This window comes from Centruroides vittatus, unplaced genomic scaffold (assembly GCF_030686945.1).
Source record: "Centruroides vittatus isolate TY-2023 unplaced genomic scaffold, ASM3068694v2 contig_1427, whole genome shotgun sequence".
Lineage (NCBI taxonomy): Eukaryota > Metazoa > Arthropoda > Arachnida > Scorpiones > Buthidae > Centruroides > Centruroides vittatus.
In genome coordinates, this window is record NW_027120893.1 from 1,548,651 (window position 1) to 1,571,295 (window position 22,645).

The 22,645-nt window shown below is 28.9% G+C and overlaps 1 protein-coding gene across 2 annotated transcripts in view; it reads right to left on the reverse strand.

The window, feature by feature from the left end:
* Nucleotides 1–2,003: 2,003 nt before the first annotated feature.
* Zir (Zizimin-related) overlaps nt 2,004–22,645 on the reverse strand; it is an 85,798-nt gene continuing 65,156 nt past the window's right edge. For both annotated transcript variants that reach the window (XM_067262303.1, XM_067262302.1), the window contains exons 27-44: nt 22,151–22,277; nt 21,981–22,077; nt 21,798–21,894; nt 21,585–21,719; nt 20,077–20,229; nt 19,390–19,548; nt 18,812–18,988; nt 18,626–18,742; nt 18,404–18,547; nt 15,664–15,795; nt 15,406–15,540; nt 15,244–15,333; nt 15,086–15,176; nt 12,296–12,441; nt 12,086–12,229; nt 2,717–2,826; nt 2,325–2,474; nt 2,004–2,254 (exon numbers count right to left, since the gene is read on the reverse strand). In XM_067262303.1, coding sequence (XP_067118404.1) covers nt 2,206–2,254; nt 2,325–2,474; nt 2,717–2,826; nt 12,086–12,229; nt 12,296–12,441; nt 15,086–15,176; nt 15,244–15,333; nt 15,406–15,540; nt 15,664–15,795; nt 18,404–18,547; nt 18,626–18,742; nt 18,812–18,988; nt 19,390–19,548; nt 20,077–20,229; nt 21,585–21,719; nt 21,798–21,894; nt 21,981–22,077; nt 22,151–22,277 — 2,253 coding nt within the window. In that variant the 3' untranslated portion in view covers nt 2,004–2,205. The remainder of the gene's footprint in view (nt 2,255–2,324; nt 2,475–2,716; nt 2,827–12,085; nt 12,230–12,295; nt 12,442–15,085; nt 15,177–15,243; nt 15,334–15,405; nt 15,541–15,663; nt 15,796–18,403; nt 18,548–18,625; nt 18,743–18,811; nt 18,989–19,389; nt 19,549–20,076; nt 20,230–21,584; nt 21,720–21,797; nt 21,895–21,980; nt 22,078–22,150; nt 22,278–22,645) is intronic.

A 22,645-nucleotide genomic window follows, 5' to 3' on the forward strand; every position in this document is an offset into this window, starting at 1 on the left:
CCACTCCTAACCTTCTATGGGTGTTTAAGAGCCTCCCCACGTCTGGTTTGTCCTGCAGCCAGGACAGCTACCCCAGCCTGCCAGCCAGGCTTGCTTGGCTTGATGGGCTTTAGGCACCTCTCTCCCTCAAGACACAAGGAAGTTTGCCCTATGCCACAGAGGCTCTGCCAACCACACATCATGGTAGACAGCAGCTAGCAAGATCCTGTAAGCCACTACAGGCACTATGATTGTCAGATCCATAGTCTCCAGTTCTCTAGCCGACACAGTGTTTGAATCCAGGAGATCCAACATAAAGCATTCCCAGGCCCAACATAGGATGCTGGGAACTTGATCCCCTGCTTGCTGTACTTAGGGGTGATCTTGCTGCCAATGAGAGTGGTGCTCAATCAAGGGCTGGGGGACCCACTGGTGCTTTCATTCCTTATTGGCAGGGCTACTAACTTGTGTCAGACGAGTTCAATCAACTTTTATCTCGTCTGAAGACAAGTCCTCCCTGGGAATCCTGTTGGTAGTGGCTACAGCGACCATCTTCCAGAATCGGGCTTACTGAGGGACCATTTTGTCCCTCTTATTGCCGAAACCATTAAGAACGGCCACCGTACCAGTCTCCCTTTTGTTTTGATGTGAGTCTGCATGCCACTATACCAAATTGCAGCTCTGGTTGACATCTATCCAAACAGGGATAGGTTCCAGTTTAGGGAGAAACCCTGACAGAGGCCATGGATAAGGACACGGCACATAGACAACAAGCTTCATTAAGGTCTGGTACACAGACCCAAGGTCCATGATACTCTGACACTTAGGCCTGAGTCTAAAGACTCCATCAACAGCCAGGGCCAAAGCGGGACCTTCAGATCCTCTATACCCACTGCTTCAGGGGGCTACTAGTGACCAGCAGAATATTGTCTTTAGTGATGAATTCCAATTCTATTTGGAAATTGCCAACCACCGTGTTTGCTGCATTTGTGAAAGACCAGTGCTGTGCACTGGTCTTTCACAAATAGCCATTTTTCAGCAAGATAATGCTTAGATGCACACAGCTAGGGTTTCCCAGGAATGTTTGTCACATTTCCTTGGCTTTCCCTGTCTCTAACTTTTCTCTCATGGAGAATTTGTGGGATCACATGGAATGCTAACTTTGGCCATATACAAGTGTGAGGGATCTGGAGTGGTGGTTGTGACATTTGCAGGCTAATCTGTCACAGGATAACATGTATTCCTAGAAGGTAGTAGAGGTTCTTTTACGGGAAACTGTCTGTTTGTAATGATATTGACAATGTCATAGCATTTATGCAAATAAAGTTTAATTGGTTTCCAATGCCGTCTTGATCCATAACTTTTTTGAATCAGTATACAGAGTGAGTCAAAATGTCAGCCATCTATTTGATTTACCAGAAACAAAATAGCAATATTGAAATTATGTTTTGCTGGTCTCACAGCCTCCTGGTTACTTTTGTAAGCAATTATCCACACTGCTGATGTTTGCACTGTTGCCCTTCTAAGGAGGAGTTTATGTCAGCTTCTTCAAATAAAAATTGAAAATATATAAAAGAAATGAATATAAAGTACAAAATATAGTATCAATTCTATCAATAGCGAGGTTGAAGCTGAAATTTTAAACGCTAAAACATGTATGTTGGACGTTCAGTGCCACTTTCCTGTAAGCCTAGAAGTTTGACAATGGCATTTGGAATGTCAAGCATGATTCCACTGACTTTCCAAACATCATTGTCAAACTTCTAGGCTTACAGGAAAGTGGTGCCGAACGTCCGACATACACGTTTTTGCGTTTAAAACTTCGGCCTCAACCTCGCTAATAATTTTAATAACCACCAAGTCAAAAAATTTGGACTGAAAATGTTAAAGGATATAATCAATTTTAACAGTAGCAGGAGCATTAAATTTAATGTTGAATTATGTCAGATTATGCTATCTGTTGTGAAATAACATTCATTAATTAGTAAACTAAAGTTTTGCATTAAAAAAATGTTCCAGACAGATTAGTTTTTAATTGTATATTTTTAATCATATTATATATAATAGTAAAAATAACATTTGAACAATTTGCTACAACATAACTTAAAAAGACATTAATAAATAAATACGAGTACAATTAAAATGCTTTAAAAATCAAAAGACATTCAATAAAAATGACTAGAAATAAAATTCATGTTCAATAATTAAATTTTAGCATACTTGGTGCTAAACGATTGGACTTGTTTTCTTTTGCTTTCTTTCTCCATTTGTTTCTCTATAAGTAAACAATAATAATTGAAGGGAATTATAATACTAGTAACGGTTTTACAGTATAAAATAATAACCTGTGTATTCTGAGGGCCGTCATGCCGTTGTTCCTTATCATGGGCATAAGGCGATCGGTGAAGCGGTGATAATTTCTTTCTAGTTCTTTCTGATAATCTCGTTGTTCTGGACCAATTAGAGTTCTGTTTTTTCTCAATGCATCACTGCATCTAATTCAAAAATATTATGTTCATTTAAATGTAAAATAATGATACAATTATCAAATTATTTTCAGGAAATTAAAGCAATTTCTAAAATGAAGAAAAATTTTATTTGATGCTATTTAATGATAAGTTTAGGCTCATTCTTACACAAATAAAATTGTAAGCTTACTATTATAAAAAGTTAATTAAAAATAAAGCAATTCTGTATATAAATTATTTGAGTAAATGGAACAAAAGAAATAAATTACTTTTTTGAGAAGTCTTTAAAACACAATCGAAGTTTATTCTGTAACGGAGTAGGTGTTTTCTGACCGTCCACAAGGTCCGATAAAAAAACAATAGCTATTTCCATAGGACCCTAAATATATTTATATGAAAACATTAAAGAAAAAGTTGCAGTAACATTATTTTTACTAAAATTATGATATATTTTGAATTCAGTAAAAATTATATATTATATATGTTAAAACCATTTACATTTTACTTATTTAAAGGAATTATTGAAAATTTTAATTTTTTTTTGTCTATAATAATCATATATTGTGAACTGAGTTTACAATCAGACTTCCATATTTTGTTTTGTATTCACTAAGGATGCATTTTCCATTTAATGAACATTAAGAAATTTATTTTATATCTTGGCAAATATATATATATATATATATATATATATATATACAGGGTGGGCCAGCGAAAACGAAACGGCAGAGTGTTCGCGTTCGTCCAAGCAAATCGCTCGGACAGGTCGATTTTATTCTCGAGGGGACATCTTTTGCAATAAAGTTTTTGCGATTCTGAATGCAACAGACAACAAAAAATTTTAAAAACTCATTTATTTTGTATTAACTAAACAAACATTTATTTTGAAAAAAATGTTTGTTTAATTAATATTCAGATTCGCAAAAACTTTATTGCATAAGATGTCCCCTCGAGAGTAAAATCGACCTGTCCGAGCGATTTGCTTGGACGAACGTGAACACTCTGCCGTTTCGTTTTCGCTGGCCCACCCTGTATATATATATGTATATATATATATAATTCTATAAAATAAATTTTTCAAACTATTTTTCATCTGATTTTTCTTAAGTGCTGTTTTTAAAATATTTTTGGTAACCATAAGAAATAATACTTCTTTAGTGATACAGTTATTTGATAAAATCATCATAGTTGTTTTGTTTACTAATGTTTAGATCATGCTTTGATGTTATATCTTTAACATTTTTTGAAATATTTTTACATTATCAAAAGCAAAATAATTCAGATTATTTCATTCAGAATGGCTTTACTCACTAAATTTTTTAGAATACTCTTTAAATACAGTAACTTTTAATAGACTACATTTCAACTATATTTTGATTCTTTGCGATAATAGATAACTCTTTTGTTATGTCTTTTGAGTATATCAGTTTTTGCAGATTCATATTATTACTCCTTTAGAGGGGGGCACTCCGATCGTCGCTGTGGTTGGTGACTTTTTTCTCACTTCATCCAAGTCTGTTATAATTGTTAATAATTGGGAACTGTGTAATTTTTTCAACTAAAATGAATAATCTTAAGTTAATTTTATTATTATTATTATTAATCTTAGGAATTGAACTGAATCCAGGACTGTTGCAGAAAACACCAACAAAGAGAGGTAGACCACCAATAAATCGTCTAAAGCAATCAACTAATAACGCAATATTGTCGGGAGTTAGAGACAAACCTTATCACAGACTATACAGAAATAAGAAGAACAGAATTATCAACTCAGACAGGTGAGAAATCTAATTTAAACCCTTCGATAGAACTAACAACTACAGAAACAACAGACCTCTGGTTGAAAATTGTAGAACTTAATGCTATCAGTAATGAAAAAATGGAGAAACAATTTTCGTTCATCCGAGAGGAAATTAATGCAGTTCATAGTGAAATAATTAATTTTAAAAAACAATTGCAATTTATTAACGAAAGAAATGAAAAGATTGAATTAGAACTAATGCTATAAATAATAATAAAATAATAAATTAACGGATGTAAATCATAAAGAATTATTGAATTTCTTGACGCACTCTCTAAAGATTACATGCAATGAAAAATGAAGGCATAAAATCTATCTATAGTATACCTAATTCTAAGATTAATGTTAAATGTTTAACTCTGAAATCGAAACTACTGAGAAATAATATTTTAATAATATTTAATAGATTGAAACAAAATAAATTATTGGGAGAGTAGCAACATGTAAATATGGCAGCCGATTTAGTTAAAAACTCACGTAATAGAAAATATAATATGGTAATAGTGATTTTCGATTTAAAAAAACGAGGGGTTCACTCAAATTACGAGATGATTATCTGCTAATAAATCAGCAAAAAATTACATACAGCTTTATACAAAATCAATTAGTATATACTGATGATATTTTAGAATATACCCTATAAGAAAATTCAATAAATCAGAGACCATAATAAAAACAAAAGTAAATCAGGGAAACATACAACTAAAAATAACAAACTGGAACTGTCAAGGATTAATAACGAAAATTAATAGTAACGATTTCTTATATTTATTAAGAAACACTGATATACTGAGTATTACAGAAACCTGGATGACCTGTCCAATTGAAGTTTTAATTAAAAATAACGAAGAATAGAATATTATATCGACAATAGCACAGGACGTCGATACGGAGGACTAAGTTTGATACTAAGGAGAAAGATTGGAGAAATAAAATTTATTCAGAAAACCACTAATTACATAACAGTATTATTACAAATTACTAATCCAGATATACAGTTTCTAGAAAAAAAATTGATCATAATCATATTGTCTACAGACTCTAAATGATATTTTTAAAGATTTTGAAAAATGGAAAAATATTTCCCCATATGTTCTAATGATAGGAGATTTGAACACACGAATAGCACAAAAAATGGACTTGGAATATAGGGAACCAAATACGCCGATTTGAAACACACGAGAGTCTAAGGATAAAAAACATAACAAATTAGGAATCGAATTATTAAATTATACTTACCAACTACAGTTATATATGTTGAATGGAAGAATAAGAAACGATTATCCATCAGAAATAACTTGTATAACTAATTCTGGATGTTCGGTAATTGATTTAACAATATGCTCCGAATTATTGGCAGATCTATGTACGGATATACAAGTTTTAAATTGTAACTTATCAGATCATTTTCCTGTAAGAACTTCTATCGAAGTGGCAAAAAATCAAGTTTACAAGAGTAAACCCGTAACTAATTGCAAATTAGTGAAAAAATTAAATACACACTTAGTGGACTAGAAGATGGAATCGACAAATATTTACAATTGGAAAATTCCAATAAAACAATTTATAAAAGTACGTAAAATAAACAATACAAAATCTCATATATTTAAAAAGCCTCGGTTCGACTTCGACTGTTATATTTTAAAAATTAAGAAGAACAAAGCCTTAGCCACAATTCAGAAAGTTCCATACAAACGATACATTTAATCACTACTAAAAACTAAAATCTACATACTTCAATTTACTAAAATCCAAAAAATAAAATATTTTTAAAAATTACAACAGCTGCTGGTTATGAATAAAAATAATGACTTTTTTTGGACAATGCAAAAACTACGGAAAAATATTTTGAACGACAATCGTATATCGATTTCTCAACTTGGCCTCTTTATTTCAAGAGATTTCCCAATATTGAAAAATTACCATCCACGGATTCAACAAATCTGTATAACGAAATATTAGCTACACTGTTTACGTACAAAAAACTAGAAGAAGCAATTTGTAAACTGAAATCAAAATTAGCTCCGAGCATTAACTTAATTACTGCCACCTTCAGCTAAACAAATTTTACTTGATTCATTTAATAATTTTTATAATTGGTTAAATTTTCCAGAATCTTGGAACTCTGCTAAAATACTTATGATTTACAAAAAAGGAAACCGGAATGAACCTGAGAATTATCACCCAATAGCTCTTCTACCGATTATAAGAAAATGTTTTACATCAATTCTAGCAGCACGTTTTCAACGTTGGATAAAAGAACAAAAATTGACTTCGAAATTCCAATTTGCTTTTATTAAATCCAAGGGAACCAAATCTGCTATATTCTTTTTAACTTCAATAATTCAGATTTACTTACCCCAAAAAAAAAAAAACGCAGGAAAAGATTCAGCCTTTATTGACGTTTCAAAAGCTTTCGACTCTATACATGTTCCTACTTTAGTTAACAAACTAAAACTGTTCGGTGCTGGTAATAAATTTATTATTATTATTCGTGGCAATCAAACTTATCAGGAAATATCTATAAACCAAGGTGAGCCACTATCTCCATATCTTTATCTATTTCATTAATATAAAAGTTAAAAGTTAGTTCCGTCTCGTTTAAAAATAGATTATCTATATGGTCGAACTTTCCACTATATACTTTATGCAGATGACCTACTGCTAATAGCTCCAACTCGTGCGACATTATTACAACGTAAGATCGACAAGATAAACAAATACCCGAATTCTCTATATTTATTGATTAATCATTTTTAGAAATAATATTAAAATAGCAAATCAAGAAAAATCTTTTTACTTAAATGGGCAACCTTTCGAATTGGTTAGTAACATAAAATATCTAGGTATTACTTTTAATTGGAATGGAAATTTTCAGTTACATTTGAAAGCCCTTACTACAAAAATTAATCTACTTATTAACAACGTTATTTATTTATGTTTGGCTTTAAAAATTACGGATCTAAAACTTCAGATGAAAATATTTAATGTATTAATTACTCCTTCATTTTTCTACGCTAGTCCGATACGGGGCTCGATTTATTTTACGATCTGGAAAAGTTTCACATTACTTACCTACGTAAACTGTTTAAAATCAAAAGAACAGTCCCAAGATATGCCATAAGAGCAGAAACGAACAGATATCAACTATTCCCTTTTTTTCTGAGGAGACTGATCAAATTCTATCACAGATTAATAACAATATAAAATTTATACATCAAATTATGTGTACCCAAATCAACTATTCAAGTTCAAATACAAGCACATGGCAATATAAATTTAATAAAGTACTTCAATCATTTGGTGTTTCAAGAACAATATTTGGTAATTCAGAGGATAACTGGAAATACAGCTATTATAGACTGCGATAAGGCTGATTCCATCATTAGTGAATAAATGACCAAAATTTAATATTGAATTTGGTTTATCATCCTTGGTACTTGGAAACTCTAAATATACCTACACAGTGGCGGCCTTAGGGGTGGCGAGCAGGGCAATCGCCCGTTTTGGGCCTCGCGCAACAACTCGAGTAGAAAAAAGTTGATATTTAAAACTTTTTATTTTATCCTTAGCTATTAGTTATAAGCCGCAAACATCATTTTTAAATCCTGCATATATCTTTTAAGGCATTTATGTACCTTAGGTTTATCATCATTACGACTCTTAACTTTTATAAATCTTCTAATATAATATAAATAAATAAATTTAGAATGTTAAAATAACTTTTGCATTTCTCGTCAATCATCAGAAATATCTATTTTCAATTCACATACTTTGCACAAAGAACAAGGGCCTCGCAGTCATTAAGGCCGCCGCTGTACCTGCTAATATGAACATGAATATTAAATATTTATTAATTCAAATCAGACTTAACAAATACTCTTTATTTGTCAATAACACTTATATAGATTTTTCTAAAGAATACTGTTATTGATGTAAATCCAGGAACTTTTCATTACTTCATTTGTTTAAGGACTGTGCTGCATTAGAAAAATTTCATAAAAAACATCAAATCATTGAAATAATTCATATGAACCAAGACTTAAACCACAGAGCTAGGTTAGGTAATCTAGCAATAAACAATATGTATAAAATAAATAACTTTTTTATTCAAATCACCAATGAGCTAAAACACAAACAATAAATTTTCAATTAATTCAATAATTAACTAAATACTTTATGCCTACATATTATGCTTAAATTTACTATGTAATAAAGATTTATTTATATGTTCGTATAATTTTACTGTTGTGTTTATAGAATTGTTTGACAGAATAATGTAAAAATTCTGTATGTAAACTTAAAGATAATTATAATACTAACCCCCTGTAACAAGGTTCTTCCTTACTACAGATAAAAATTGATTGATTGATTGATTATTACTCCTTTAAAAAAAAATCAATCAATCAATTTATTTGTGTGAAAATATGCTATGCACAAACAAAATTAAATGTTCCAAAACATTGTCAAAGGCATAAATTTCAGAAGAAACAGACAAATATTATTGCTGAATAACATTGCATAGTGCATTCTGTAATGATAATTAAGATATTTTAGCAAGACATGAAAGTGAATTTCCAGAAATTCTCTCATTTCCTAAAGAAAAATAAATGAACGAAAATACCATTTGAACTTAGTGCCATATTTAAAATGCTAAATTCAAGAAACAAAAACAAATTTTTTAATTAAAAATGTTTTTGTTCTTTTAAAAGATCATCAACCAACAAAGTATGTTCATCGTTTTCAAAATAATATGAAAAATTCAAAGTTCTCTTTCCTTAACGTACAAAATGAGTTAGTTTTGCAATTATATTTCACAATTTTATGTAGTATATACTCAAGTTATGTTGCCTTTATCGTAAATGTTTTAATAAAAGATAAATAAAAATGGAATTTAGTAAATATAGGTAAGACTTGATCAGTACAGGTTTCAGTTAATGAGGGTTTATACTGCTGGCTCCACAGAGTTCAAAGCTAGCATTGCTGAACTGATTCCTTTTCCCCCTTCCTGTTTATTGTTAGTAGAAAAAAACAAGAGAGAATCTTACTTTACTTAGTGCAGTGCTCTTATTTATATAGTGTAATTTCCACGAACATTTCTATTTTAGTTCATTGGCTTTTACAGAAAACTCAAAAAAGAAAAAAAAAGGCAGGATTTCTACATATGACAATCAATAAATATTTCAAAAATCAACTAAAATTTTTACTTTGTTTAAATTCTCTCAAACAGAAAAAAAACTAAACAAAGCCAATTCATCTAGCAAACAAAGCGATAATTACAGATACATCTTACTAACCTCATATGGCTTTGCAGTTACTACTTAAAAACATAACACAAACATTTTCGACCCACTTCTAGGGTCTTCTTCGGGTGTTTTATAAGTTAAGTATAAGTCGCACCAGAAAAACTTATAAAACAAGTTTTTACTTAACTTACATACACTGTAAGTTAAGTAAAAACTTGTTTTATAAGTTTTTCTGTGCGACTTATACTTAACTTATAAAACACCTGAAGAAGACCCTAGAAGTGGGTCGAAAACGTTTGTGTTACATTTTTAAGTAGTAACTGCAAAGCCATAGAAGGTTATTAAGACGTATCTTTAAACTAAGCATTGAAATATCCCAAGAAATGAAAAAAAAAACAATCTTTAATGTTATATTTTTTTACGCATCTAAACCAGGCGTGGCCAACAGTTTTTGCCCCTGGGCTAAATTGGAAAGAAAACTTTTTTCACAGGCCAAACGAAATATTAAAATTAAAAAACATTAAATAAATGTTTAAATATATTAGTACAGTAGAGTCCTGTACAATGTGGGGGATTCGTTACGCATTATAGGAAATTGCATTATTGAAACCTGCATTATCACATGATATAGGCCAATGTTTAAACTTTCATAAAAGTTGAAAAAAAAAAATATATACCTCTGATCGACAGAATTCGAGGGTTGTTGCTTGCTTTATTTACGTATTGTATGGGACTACTGTATTACATTTCTAGCAAAGCACACGAATTACTAAGATAATTTGAATATCACCTGTATATCTTGAATTACTGTCTAACATATTAATATTAAATTTAAAATACATTATTTTATGATAAATATTTTTTTTTTATTCTGGCACTATCACACAGACAAGTACAAAAGTTGTAAATCTCTACAATGGAATTAAAAAAAAAAAAAAAATAGTAGTAGTATCGTGAATCCATTTGACCAATTATTGGAAGTTAAGTAGCTAATATTGAAAGATTAATCGCGGGCCGCATAAATTCATTAAGTGGGCCAGATCCGGCCCGTGGGCCGTATGTTGGCCATGCCTGGTCTAAACTGTACTTTGTCTATTAAGTTGATTGTTTCATTTCCATATTTTTACTCTGCTCAAGCAAATATAAATGTAAAAGATACCATTTTAAATTAATTCATGAATTAGGTCATTAAGAATCTACTTATTTCCCACTGATTGCTAACATCAATATATGCAGTATACTTGTGGTTACCTATGCAATGATTATTACGCTCGATATAAATTGAAATATTTTAGAGAAATTCAATTCACATGATCAATAATGCATTCAACTTGATATGTAAGAACTGGAAGTTCAAATTTAAACTTTTAATTCTTCCAGTCTCAGTAGTATTTCTAAATAATTTTATTATTAAAATGACTAATAAATGACAATATAACATTTTACTGCTAAATTCAATTAATGAATGTATTTAGATAAATGTTGTCAAACTAATAAAGTGTACTTTATTATATTTGGATTAAAACAATTCAATGCTTATCTTCATTATCGTCCGTATTTTTCTTTGTGTATTGTATAATTAATACATTTTGATCATTTGGCATCACAAAATGTTACCACTACTCAACTAACAAGATACATCATGCATTGTTTATAACAAGAAATTAATACTGTAAGAGCAAACAACTATGACAAACATATAATTAAAACGACTAGGTACAGTACAGTAGATAATACATTATACACAGTATGTTATTTTGTATAAATCTTTCAAAAAGTATTTACATTTACTCCTATTTACTTTATAGACAATGATTAATAATGTTTATTTTCTAATATTAAAACAGACAAATTGATATGAATATGTTTTTCTAATGACTTAATGTTATCTGAATGCATTTACAATTATGATTAATGATTATAGAAATCTTTAATCTTTGGCAATCTGTGTTAGGCTTTATAAAATGGATGCCTGCTATGAGTGACAAGCCCAATGATTTTAAGCAATATATGTATTTGCTAAACCGAAAATTGAAAAATTACGTAAATATCACAAAATTAATTTTATATGTCTAAATACTGTATGTATTTATAATCACATACAGTGATATTTAGTCATAAGATTTTTTACATGTTTACAGACAAAACATTGGAATGTGATAGAGATGTAGGTTTTGAAATACTTTACCTCCAATACAATATTGTAAAAAAGTTAATATGTGACATCTAATACATTTTCATTCAAAAAAAGTATGTATAACTTTTTTATATGATTGTTCAGTTAATATCCATCTCCATCAGAAGTATTTGCCATTGTAAGATATTAAAATAAAGAACTACTCGTGCTTGCATAATTTAAAATTACAGACTGAATCATGGGTAACTGAAAATTAATTATGCTAAAACTATTTCTGGATTTTAGATTTCCTGAAACAAACAGTACATAGAAGTTTAGATTAAATCAGTTTTATTAATCTATAATTTAAGAAAAAACTGATAGTTATGAATAACAACTGAAATATTTTAAGAGTTAATAATGTTCTTGCAATAAAATGTTTCCATGTTAATTCCTGCTCTAAGTTTCCACATACCTGATTAACTGTCGTTCCCATACAACCTTGAAGAACCATTTGCAATATTTTTGGATCTGCTGGATCTTGATTGATAGCAAGTGACAGTTCCATTGTTTTCTTTTGTATATCTTCAATTGCAACTTCAATAGGAGTCAGTACAATCTAAAAAATTTATTGTATTTAGCCTATACTAAGTTTGGAAAATACTAATTTTCTTTTTTTATTTACCTGTTTTCTTTCTGTCACTTGAATTCTTGTTTTTACGTAAGGGAATGTATTTACTGTTGTAACAATTGTTTTACGCTTATACTGTTCGTGCAGATCTCCGTGAGCTCGTCCGTCGGCAGTGAATGGTGTTGCGTAGACAAATCGTTCTAAAAGTACATGAAACATTTTTTATACAAGTACAATTTTTCATCTGAGAACTACATAAATTTATATCTAAAATGATATACGTAAATGTTATTTTATAAATGTAATCCTAAACTTAAAGAATGAAAATCTGTTTTATACATTTGTTATTTTCCAATTTCAATTAATTTTAAAATATTAAAAGAAAAAAGCAATCTTTTATCCATAACAAAATTAATGTATAATTTAATAAAATCTAAAAACATTTTATTTGGTTGACAAAGTATTGTCTTATTTTCTATACTATAAATGTAACTTTGGTAGCACCTACTAAGTCTACAGAAAGATACAGTTGCTTTTTTCATGATACAGGAGTGAAAAAACAGTCCTGTATTGAAGAACATTTAACTGGTATATATAATTTCTTCATTTCACCTCAAAAAACAAACTTTTTTAAGTTTTTAAAAAAGAAACTCAAATTTTATTCTGAATCTCCATATAAAAACATTTGTATCAATTAATGAAAACATAAATTGTTATGATCAGTACAATTGTAATATGGTATAAAACACTGGTTCCCAACCTTTTCTACAGTATGCCTCTCCAATTGGGGCCCGTGTGCAATGTTGCCTCCCCAGCATATGCATAAGTGTTTATTGTTCTGTATTCAGTATTTATTTGTTTTTTTGTTACAAAGTAAGTAATATTGGTAAAGTTTGATTGAAAATATGAAGCAAAAGTACAAATATACCTATCTACAGCACTTTGCACAAATAAAATGGGTAATATCTGTACCATACATATTGTACAACCAGGAATTTATACCTTCTGAAGAAAGTTATAATAATATAAATTGTGAAAATATGGAAAACATTTTTTTTAAACTTTAAACATCAATGTAAAATTTGAGCTTGTTTTTAATTGCACAAAACGATCAATGTTTAGTTCTAATTCTGTCAGTCTCATGCACAGGTCATTTTACTGCTGGAACTACAGCTTTCGCTTGAGTTACAAGGCCACTATTCTTCCTTGCCATAGCTGCAGTGCCATCTGGGCCTAAACCTATACAATCAATCCAAGTCAAGCCTTCAGCACAGACAAGTTTGTTAAGTAAGCAAATATGTCTTCACCTGAAGTCGTTGTTGGGATCGTTTTATAAAACAGTAACTCTTCTCTTACATTTCCTGCCCTGGCTTATCTCGTGTAACAAATAAGCTGAGTCTGTGATAAAATATCAGTTGATTCATTGAGTTGCAAAGTAAATATATGATTTTATTTTACCTGTTGAATTAACCGTTTCCAAATCCATAGCCAAGTCATCAATTTGCCATGAAACTGTACTATTTGAGAGTGGAATAGTTCATAATGCTTTTGCAGATGCCTCTCTGTTCATAATGCGACACGTTTCTAAAGCTACCAAAAGCAAAAAATTCTCGGCAATAATGTGCGATTTCTTACATTTAGCGATTTTCGTAGCCACTACATAAGACGCTTTCAACGCTTCCTGTGATACCATGGCTTCTTTTGACATTACAATTCCATCTCTTTTCAAACAAAACACCCACAATCATTGTGTGCTGTACATAATTTTCATGCACTGTTTCCAGATATCTTTTAAAGCTGTCATTGGTGAGAACTTGAAAAAGTGCAAGCAATATGACAAAAGTTATATCAAGTTCGGATTTTTTTCTTTTTGTAGCGAATCCGGCATTCAACAGCCCCAGTGTGTCTTGTTTTATTTTCTTTGTTCACGGTGATTGAGGGTTTTGTAATAAACAATGTATGATAATAAAACATGATACGAATCTGACTCCGTGTAATGTTGAATTTACTGAACAGCATATTTACTACCAGCCTGGTTGAACAAACCCACCAAAGTGGTCTTGAATGAATTTTAACAATAAGAATGTATCATCAGATTTTTTATTTGTTGAAATAATAACTAATTGTAAAAAAGAACAGAAATAATATTTTCGTTTCATATACCGTACATAAAATCAACCCAAAAACATTGACAGCTGTCTTCTTGTTGGTCATTCTTTACATTGTCAATGTTTTTGTGTTATTTGTTATTTTCAGGCCTTTGTCTTACAAATACTATTATATAATGTGATTTTCAAACAACATTAATACATATCAGAATAATATAAAATAAATATAAATCGTAAAATATATTGTATATAGCTCTCTCTCTTTTCTTTTCATATTTAACATACTAACATTTTTACGTGTTTGTTAGAGCAATAATAATTATATAGTAATGGACTAATTATCCAGTTTTCAGAAATCCAGCTATTTTGTGGATTTGGCAGGCTGAAGCACGGCTGTAGTTCACCATGCAGCTGCTTTGCTTTGATTTCTATGGCATATGCATCACGTGATGCTAGTTTTATTATGTTCTTTACTTTTCTTTGTTTATTTTTCATCTTAAATATTACGTATACATGGCATTCTATATTTTGAGAGGATTAATGATCAAACAGACTCTGTTTTAGAAGTGTATTAATTTGTATCTGTTAAATACAATTTCATTATTAACTTTCTGTTGTTTATTTTATATTTTAAGTATATATTTAGTCCAATTCCAGAAAACAAGCTTGCTGGATAACTGGTCCAATATTGTAGTAATAATTAGTAGTAATAATGAAAATTATAAATAAAACTTACTAATATTATAGTTTTTGTCAAAGTATGTTACTCTCTCTCTCAGTTCATACATATCAAAATATGGTTCTACGTATGTAATTTGTATATACGCCTGAAATAAAATATATTTCCAATTTTAATTGTTTTCACCAAATTCACAAAAATAATAATAATTTTACCTTCTCAGAATTCAGTTTTGATGGATCGACAGTATTGGAATCTTTTATTACTTCGACAAATTCTGGACCAAATCTTTCCGAATAGAAACTCTGAAGAAATGGAACGATTATATACATTATTTACTTAAAAGAAATAATAGTTAAAAATAAATTAAGACTAACTTCTAATCTGTTTGATATTTCTGGTAATTTTGTAAGGGTTGGTTCTTTATATATAAATTCTTCTCCGTCCAAATCACCAAATTTATTGCCATAAAATCCTACTCTGAAATATGTACCAAAAACTCTCTTCCCAGCCTAAAAATGAAAATATATTAATAATTTGCAAAATGACTTATTTAATTAAGTAAAATTTACTATAATTACATAAATCTAATATATTAAATTCTAAATAAAATTAAATTCTCAAATTTAATATACCTGTTGATCTATTTTTGTAAAAGCTTCATGTAATTTACTATGTATATTTGCTAGTTTCTTATAATCACGATGAGCTTCGGCTATTGGTATTAATATTTTATATACATCATTCATAGCTTCGTACATTCCTGCCTAAAAAGTGAGATAGATAAATTTTTTGTGGCATAACACACAATTTTTGTACACAATATGTCAATACAGTAGAGAGTCGTTATCCGAACGATTTTCAGTCGGACTGTGTCGTGCTGAATCAAACGTTTTTGATAGTAGATTTACTTCTAAAGTATAATTTTCATGTTTTTATATTCTTCAATATGTTTATTTTGTTTGTACAAAATAAAGAAATAATTTTTAACGATACAATAGCCTCGATTATTATTATAAAAATTCTCGTTTGGCTTAAAATCGACGAAAATTCAACACGAAGCGACACGCAACGGAGAAAAATTTGAACATGGGACAGGTTAATATATTTTTTCGTACATAATTGGTTATCCGAACAAATCACTAATCCGAACAACTCCAGTCGCCAATTGATTCGGATTAACGACTCTCTACTGTAATTAATATATGCAAGTTACTAAATCAGAACAAGATGAAACTTAATTTATGATTTTTTAAAATATATAATCATAAATAACTATTTAATGAAGTCTCATAATTTTATATACAGTAGTTAATCTTTAACAAAGGACTAGAATTAATAACAAAACATCAAATAGATATGAAAATAATAAAATTCAAAATAAAAAATTACTTGAAAATATTTGAAGACAACACAAGTATAATTTGGAATGATCTTAGTCAGAGGAACATTTAAAAGAAATTTTACATTGTTTAGAGGTTCTCTGTCTAAAACTAAGTTTGAATCGACTCAGATTTAAGAATGTTTCTGTTTGATATAAGAAGACAAATATAATCTGTCTGTCTTCAAATTAAAATATTTGTTTGTTTTCAAAAATATATATAAAGTAGAATCTGCTTGATGTAATCAGTTGTTTTAATGTTATCAAAACGCATAAAATACATTTATAAAACTTTGCTTATTGTAATTGGAGTTTCAGTTATTGTTATCTTCAGATAATGAAAATCTAGGTTGATATTCTTAGGTGTTTTTATATTTCTTTTTGGTACTATCATTATCAGCTTAGATGCTAATAGTTATTTGCTTGCCGTACAGCTAGCATTTCTTTCTTCAATTATATGCTGTCGTTAAAGATGGCACTAGGCAAATGACACTGGATAAAGTGTTATTAATTATTCTTTATTTATGTATTGGTGATGTCACAAGGACAATAATTTCTGCCCAAATACAACAAAAATAAACAACAAAACTCATTAAAAATAATTAAAAAAATTTACAAAAAATATGAAAAATCAAGAGAACACAAAACATATAAATTAAGATAAAATTATGGTAAATATTATATAATATTCTTTTACAATTAGATTTATATTTATGGTACTCTAGGTCAGTGTTCCGCAACCTTTTTTATACTTGTGGCACACCAAAATGTTATTCCCCTCAAAAACGTATATGATATGATACTATTAATAAAATTACGTAATGCCACTAACTTATTATTAATATTAAACGGACATCAACACCTGTGAGCAAATTTATTTTACATATAATTTCTTAGAATACACAAAAATGCGTGTCTTGTAATAAAGAATAAACAAACATAGTCTTATTCCATCAGTGCTGCGGCAGAGAACGAAATACAAGCATAAGAAACACAACGACTGTGATAAAAATATTTAAATAAAACTTGAAATTAACAGAATATGTAAAAGTTCACGTCACACCTTTCACCATGTGATGGCGCACCGGTTGCAGAACACTGCTCTAGGTGAAACATGCTTTCTACATTGACAACAGATTTATAACAACAGAAAAAAAGGAACAGCTAGTAATATTGAAATGACAAAATGGAACATAAAAACAAGAAATATTTCTTGTTTGAATAGATGGAATAAGAATCCCTTCTGTTCAAACAAGAAATATATCATGGCTTAAGCTAATATAGTGAGAAGGAAGCAAATTATAGTACTTACATGTAAATAGCTGATCAAAATAAGAAATTCATTTGGTAATATCAAGATGTCTTAATTAATTAAACAAATATGAGCGACATCAGATGAATCAGTAAAAGATAGGTGAGATAGCTTGTTCAGAATGTATACATTAGAAGGTTTGGTATTTAATTTTTTCAAAAGGAGGAGGAGACAAAGTTTAAAAAATTGCCTATTTTAACTGAAGAAACTGATAATAATAAGCAAAGTTTTATAAGTGTATTTTAGCTTGTGTGTTTTGGAAATGCTAACTTTGATGGCATTAAATGACTAGTAATAACATTCGTGATTACAATAAGCAAATTCTACTGCAGAGATGGAGAAACCTTTTTTTAATTGGAAAGCCATATCCTATTTCAGAGAGAACTTGTAAGATCATATGATGTATTGTAGGTTGCATGCAAAACTATAAACATTTAGTATGCTGATACTTGCACCAATAATTTATGTAACTTGTATTTAGATTGGTGTCATTAATTATGAAAATGCTTTCTATTCTTTTCTTCAATAAAAAGTTTAACTTTGTTATCCTTTTATACTTTATCATGCTGGTTATGGCCTAAAGGTTGCAGGTTCTCCATCCCTGGTCTACTGTATTTTTTAATATCTTATATTTACATAATCTGAACAATCATTAACAAATATAAAAGATATATAGGTATACCAAACTAAAGGATGTAGAAGCTTGTTCTAGAAGACCAATGAGACCATTTTCGGTAAAATATTTTCCTGTACAAATACCTTCTTCGTCGGGAGATAAAATGTCATCTGATACAGCACTTTCTTCTAATATGTTAGATGAAAGTTTCTACAAGTACAAATAATTTTACATAGTAAGTTAATGAAAAAATTACTTTAAATTTTGTTTACATTAAAATATACTTACTTCAAAGGTAACACATCCAACAGGAAGATATGATCTATCTTCAAGCATGTGTAAATATTCAGAAACCAGAGCTGCTGAATGAACTAAACAATGAGCTGCTTCTGCGTGATTTCCTCTCTTATGTAAAAAATATATTACAATGAGTAACGAGTAAAACTATTGCTAAAATATAAAAAAACAACAAACCTCAGTGTGCTTTTGAGCCATATTTGCCAACCACGTTAATCGTAAATCAGGAGAATTTTGATAACCTTTAGCAATTCGGTACATAAGATCTAATAACATCTCTGGATCTTCTTGAAATTCTTTCATCTTTACAGTATCGGACAAGATCATATGGAGATTAAAGACTAAATCCCTTACCTGTAAAAATTCACATTAAATATCTAAAAACACACAAATTCGAATAATTACCTTCAAAAAGCTTAGAACAAAAATATTTAATTATTAATAGTGGTAATCAAATTTAAATAAAGTTTCAAAAATTATTAAAAAGTTACAAATATAAAGAAAATTCCATATTCACTGAATGATTATTATTAAATTTTAATTAACTGAAAAATTTAAATTAAAGTAATGTAACTGCAGATTTAATCAAAACATACTAGAACATAGAAGTATGTGAGAAAAAAATTAATTATCTTATTAATTCATTTTAATCTTAAATTTAAATTAAAAGAAAAAAGAAATTACTATATTCAATAAAACATTTATTTATATCTGAATGTTTATAAAATAAATAATTTAAAATGCTATATTTTTACCTGTTCTGGAAATGTAGTTTCTTGTAGCTCACTATCCTCTTCTGCATATATGAGAATTGTTTTCAGTGACCTACGTAAGTACTCCTCGTTGAAATTTTGACTTGTACCGACTAGAGAGCTAAGTGACATTGTTACCTGCATCTTTACTCGAGCAAAATTCTGTTTAATAGAAAATTTATTGACTTATACAAAATACAATACTCTATATCTGTATAAACAGCTATAAAAAAATAATATCTCAAGACAGAGAGAACATTGTTATCTCATCATCCGAATTAAAATTTAGTATAAACATTAAACGTAATCATATTTATATTCAGTCAAACAAGTAGAATACACTAGTCATTAAAATGAAAAGCATCATCTTAATAATCAAATATAAATAAATATGATAATTACAAATAATTAAACAGAAACTATTTTTATTCTTTCAAAGGAAACAAAGTATAGATTTATGCAAATGTAGTTGCATATATAATTAATATATAATGACTAAAAAATTTGTATAAAATTCCTAATTATAAGAATGTAAGATTTTAAGAGTGACTTTATCATTGTTTATATAATATTGAGATAAATAATGAAAATGAATTAAACACAGTATCTTTAAAAAAACAATAAATTATTGATTTATTAACTGCTGAACTTTATGATAGTAAGTTAATAATTTATTATAACTTTTCTTACATTTCCTATTTCAAAATTCTGTCTCATTAACAAGTACAATGATGCAGATGCTTGAGATCTAACTGTTCCTATAGATGAACTGCAATGCCTTAACAAACGCAAACATAGATCAGCACACTGCTCAGTTTCTTCTTCAAACAAAAGCTCTGGAAACTGAAATATAATTTTCATAACAAAAATGTTAGAACATATACAATTAAGCATATTTAAATTTAAGAGTACATATTTACATATTTAATTTGAAAATCCATTATTCTTATATACAAATGGATATAGAATTCATTTGAACAGAAAGAAAAAATCTTATAATCTTATTTATTTTATTTTGTTTTACATTATATTATTATTCATATGTATGTATTTAATTTCCATTCAATGCTAAATTGCCAAATGTTACATAAATGTAAAAAAAATTGATTCTGTCATTCATTTTATTCATCTAGTTTAAAAAGTTTTGATTTTTCAATATGTCTTTTGAAAACCTTCTCATAATATATTTACAAGTTATTTAATATAAAAATAAAGTACATACAAAAATTATTTTTATTTTTTAAACATTTACAATTGTTGTTAAATGCTACAATTTTATGTTACTAATAATTTATGAAGTTAACATTACTGCCAAAAATATTTAGATTTAAATATAAGTAAATTATTAAACATTTATCCATTTTAAAAATCAAAGTGCAGGCGGTCCTCTACTTATGAACTTTCGAAGTTACGAACAAAGCCGACAGATGGCAGGTTAACGTGAGCATGAGTAGAGTACCTAGATATCAAAGTAGTGACACACGAGTCATCGCCGCCATGTTCTGTCGATCGACTGTCGTTGTGTGGTGTATTGGTTTACATTAAGAAATAACGAATTTTTTTAGTTTAATAAAGCATTTTATTTGTAAAAATGCTTTATTAAACTAAAAAAAAATTGTCATTTCTTAATGTAAACCCATAGACCAAGTGATGACAGTCGACAGAACATGGCGGCTATGACTCGTGTGTCGCTACTCTGATATCTAGGTACTCTAAGCGTGAGAGGTAGGTGAGAGGCTCTTAGTTGAGTTTGGACTGTAGTCGTGTGTCAATCGTGTGCGGTATCATTTGTTTACTATTAAAGTGCAGTTGGTTATTTTTTATGTACAGTCAAGTTTATTTTTGAAGTTTTATGTTAAAAACATTTACAGTACATACATATGTACATTTGTAGTTGTTTTAAATGAGTAATTTTAATAAATAATGTACATGTGATTGATTTGAATTTATACTTCCCTTTAACAATCTTAATTCAACATTATTCAAGTAGCCTAAACATTACATAATTGTAAAAACAACATCGTATTTGAGTTTTTGCACCAAACATCATCTTTTCGAGTTACAAACTTTCCGACTTGCGAACAACCGCTACAAACGGATTAAGTTCGTAAGTAGAGGACTGCCTGTATGTTATTATATAATTTTGAATTATATTTTAAATAACATATTATTAAATTTATGAAAAAATAATTATTAACCTTAAATACTAAACTTCGTTGAGTTGCAAACATATTCTGCAATACAATAGTGCTTTGGTTGCAACCCAGAGCATGTAACAAAACTCTCAAGACAATACTGAGAAGTCCTTGTAGGGAATCTGATTGACAAACTGTCTGTAAATAAAAACAAAAAGTAAGATGTATTACAAAATATGTATATTACAAGCATATTTTTAAAAAATTTATACTAACTTGAATAATTAGCTCTAAAGTGTCAAGCAGAACCATATTAATTTCTGTTGATAAATTCCCTTCAATGTGAGCTTCTGTATCTATTTCTATTTTTGGTCTATAAATATTTTTCGTTTAAATTAATATTTCTCATCATTTCTTATTGTTTGAAATTTTAAATATTTTTTAAAATAAAAAAATTACCTCTCTGACTGCTCTGATGTATATCTCCATTGCATTTGATCCTTTCTCCAGCGAAGTCTATCTCCTTGATAAGGATTAGGTGACGGTGGATTTCGTTCTAATTTTAAATCATCAAAATTAAAACTAGTAATTTAATAAAATCAATAATCATCATTAATATGAATAAATACCTTTCCTTCTCATAATCATTTCACTTCTTGCACTAGCATGACCCAAAATTACATCTTCTAATCGTGATTTAATGTCAGATGTTTTTCTAAGACTTTGCTGACAAAATCTTCTTAATTCTCTTTTACCCTACAGTATTGAATTCAAGTTATTTGATGTTAAGAGGTTTTTACATTTATTAATTTTAATTGTCATATATATAATTTCCTGAATTACATGTAACTGTATCTGAAACAGAAAAATCACAAATCATTCAATAGTTAATAAAAATATCAAATATGTAATAAAAATCATTAATTACATAGGGACTTTTAATAAAATTTAAAAATAAACACAACTTAACAAAGATAAAAAACTTTGTATTCTGTCTTTCCTTTTCGCCATTTGCACCATCCATAGTCCTTTAGCACTTCACAAAAATTTCGAACCTATGATGAACTTTCCTGAACTACATAAATTGAGTGTTACTATTTAACAAATATATTTGTTTGCTTCTA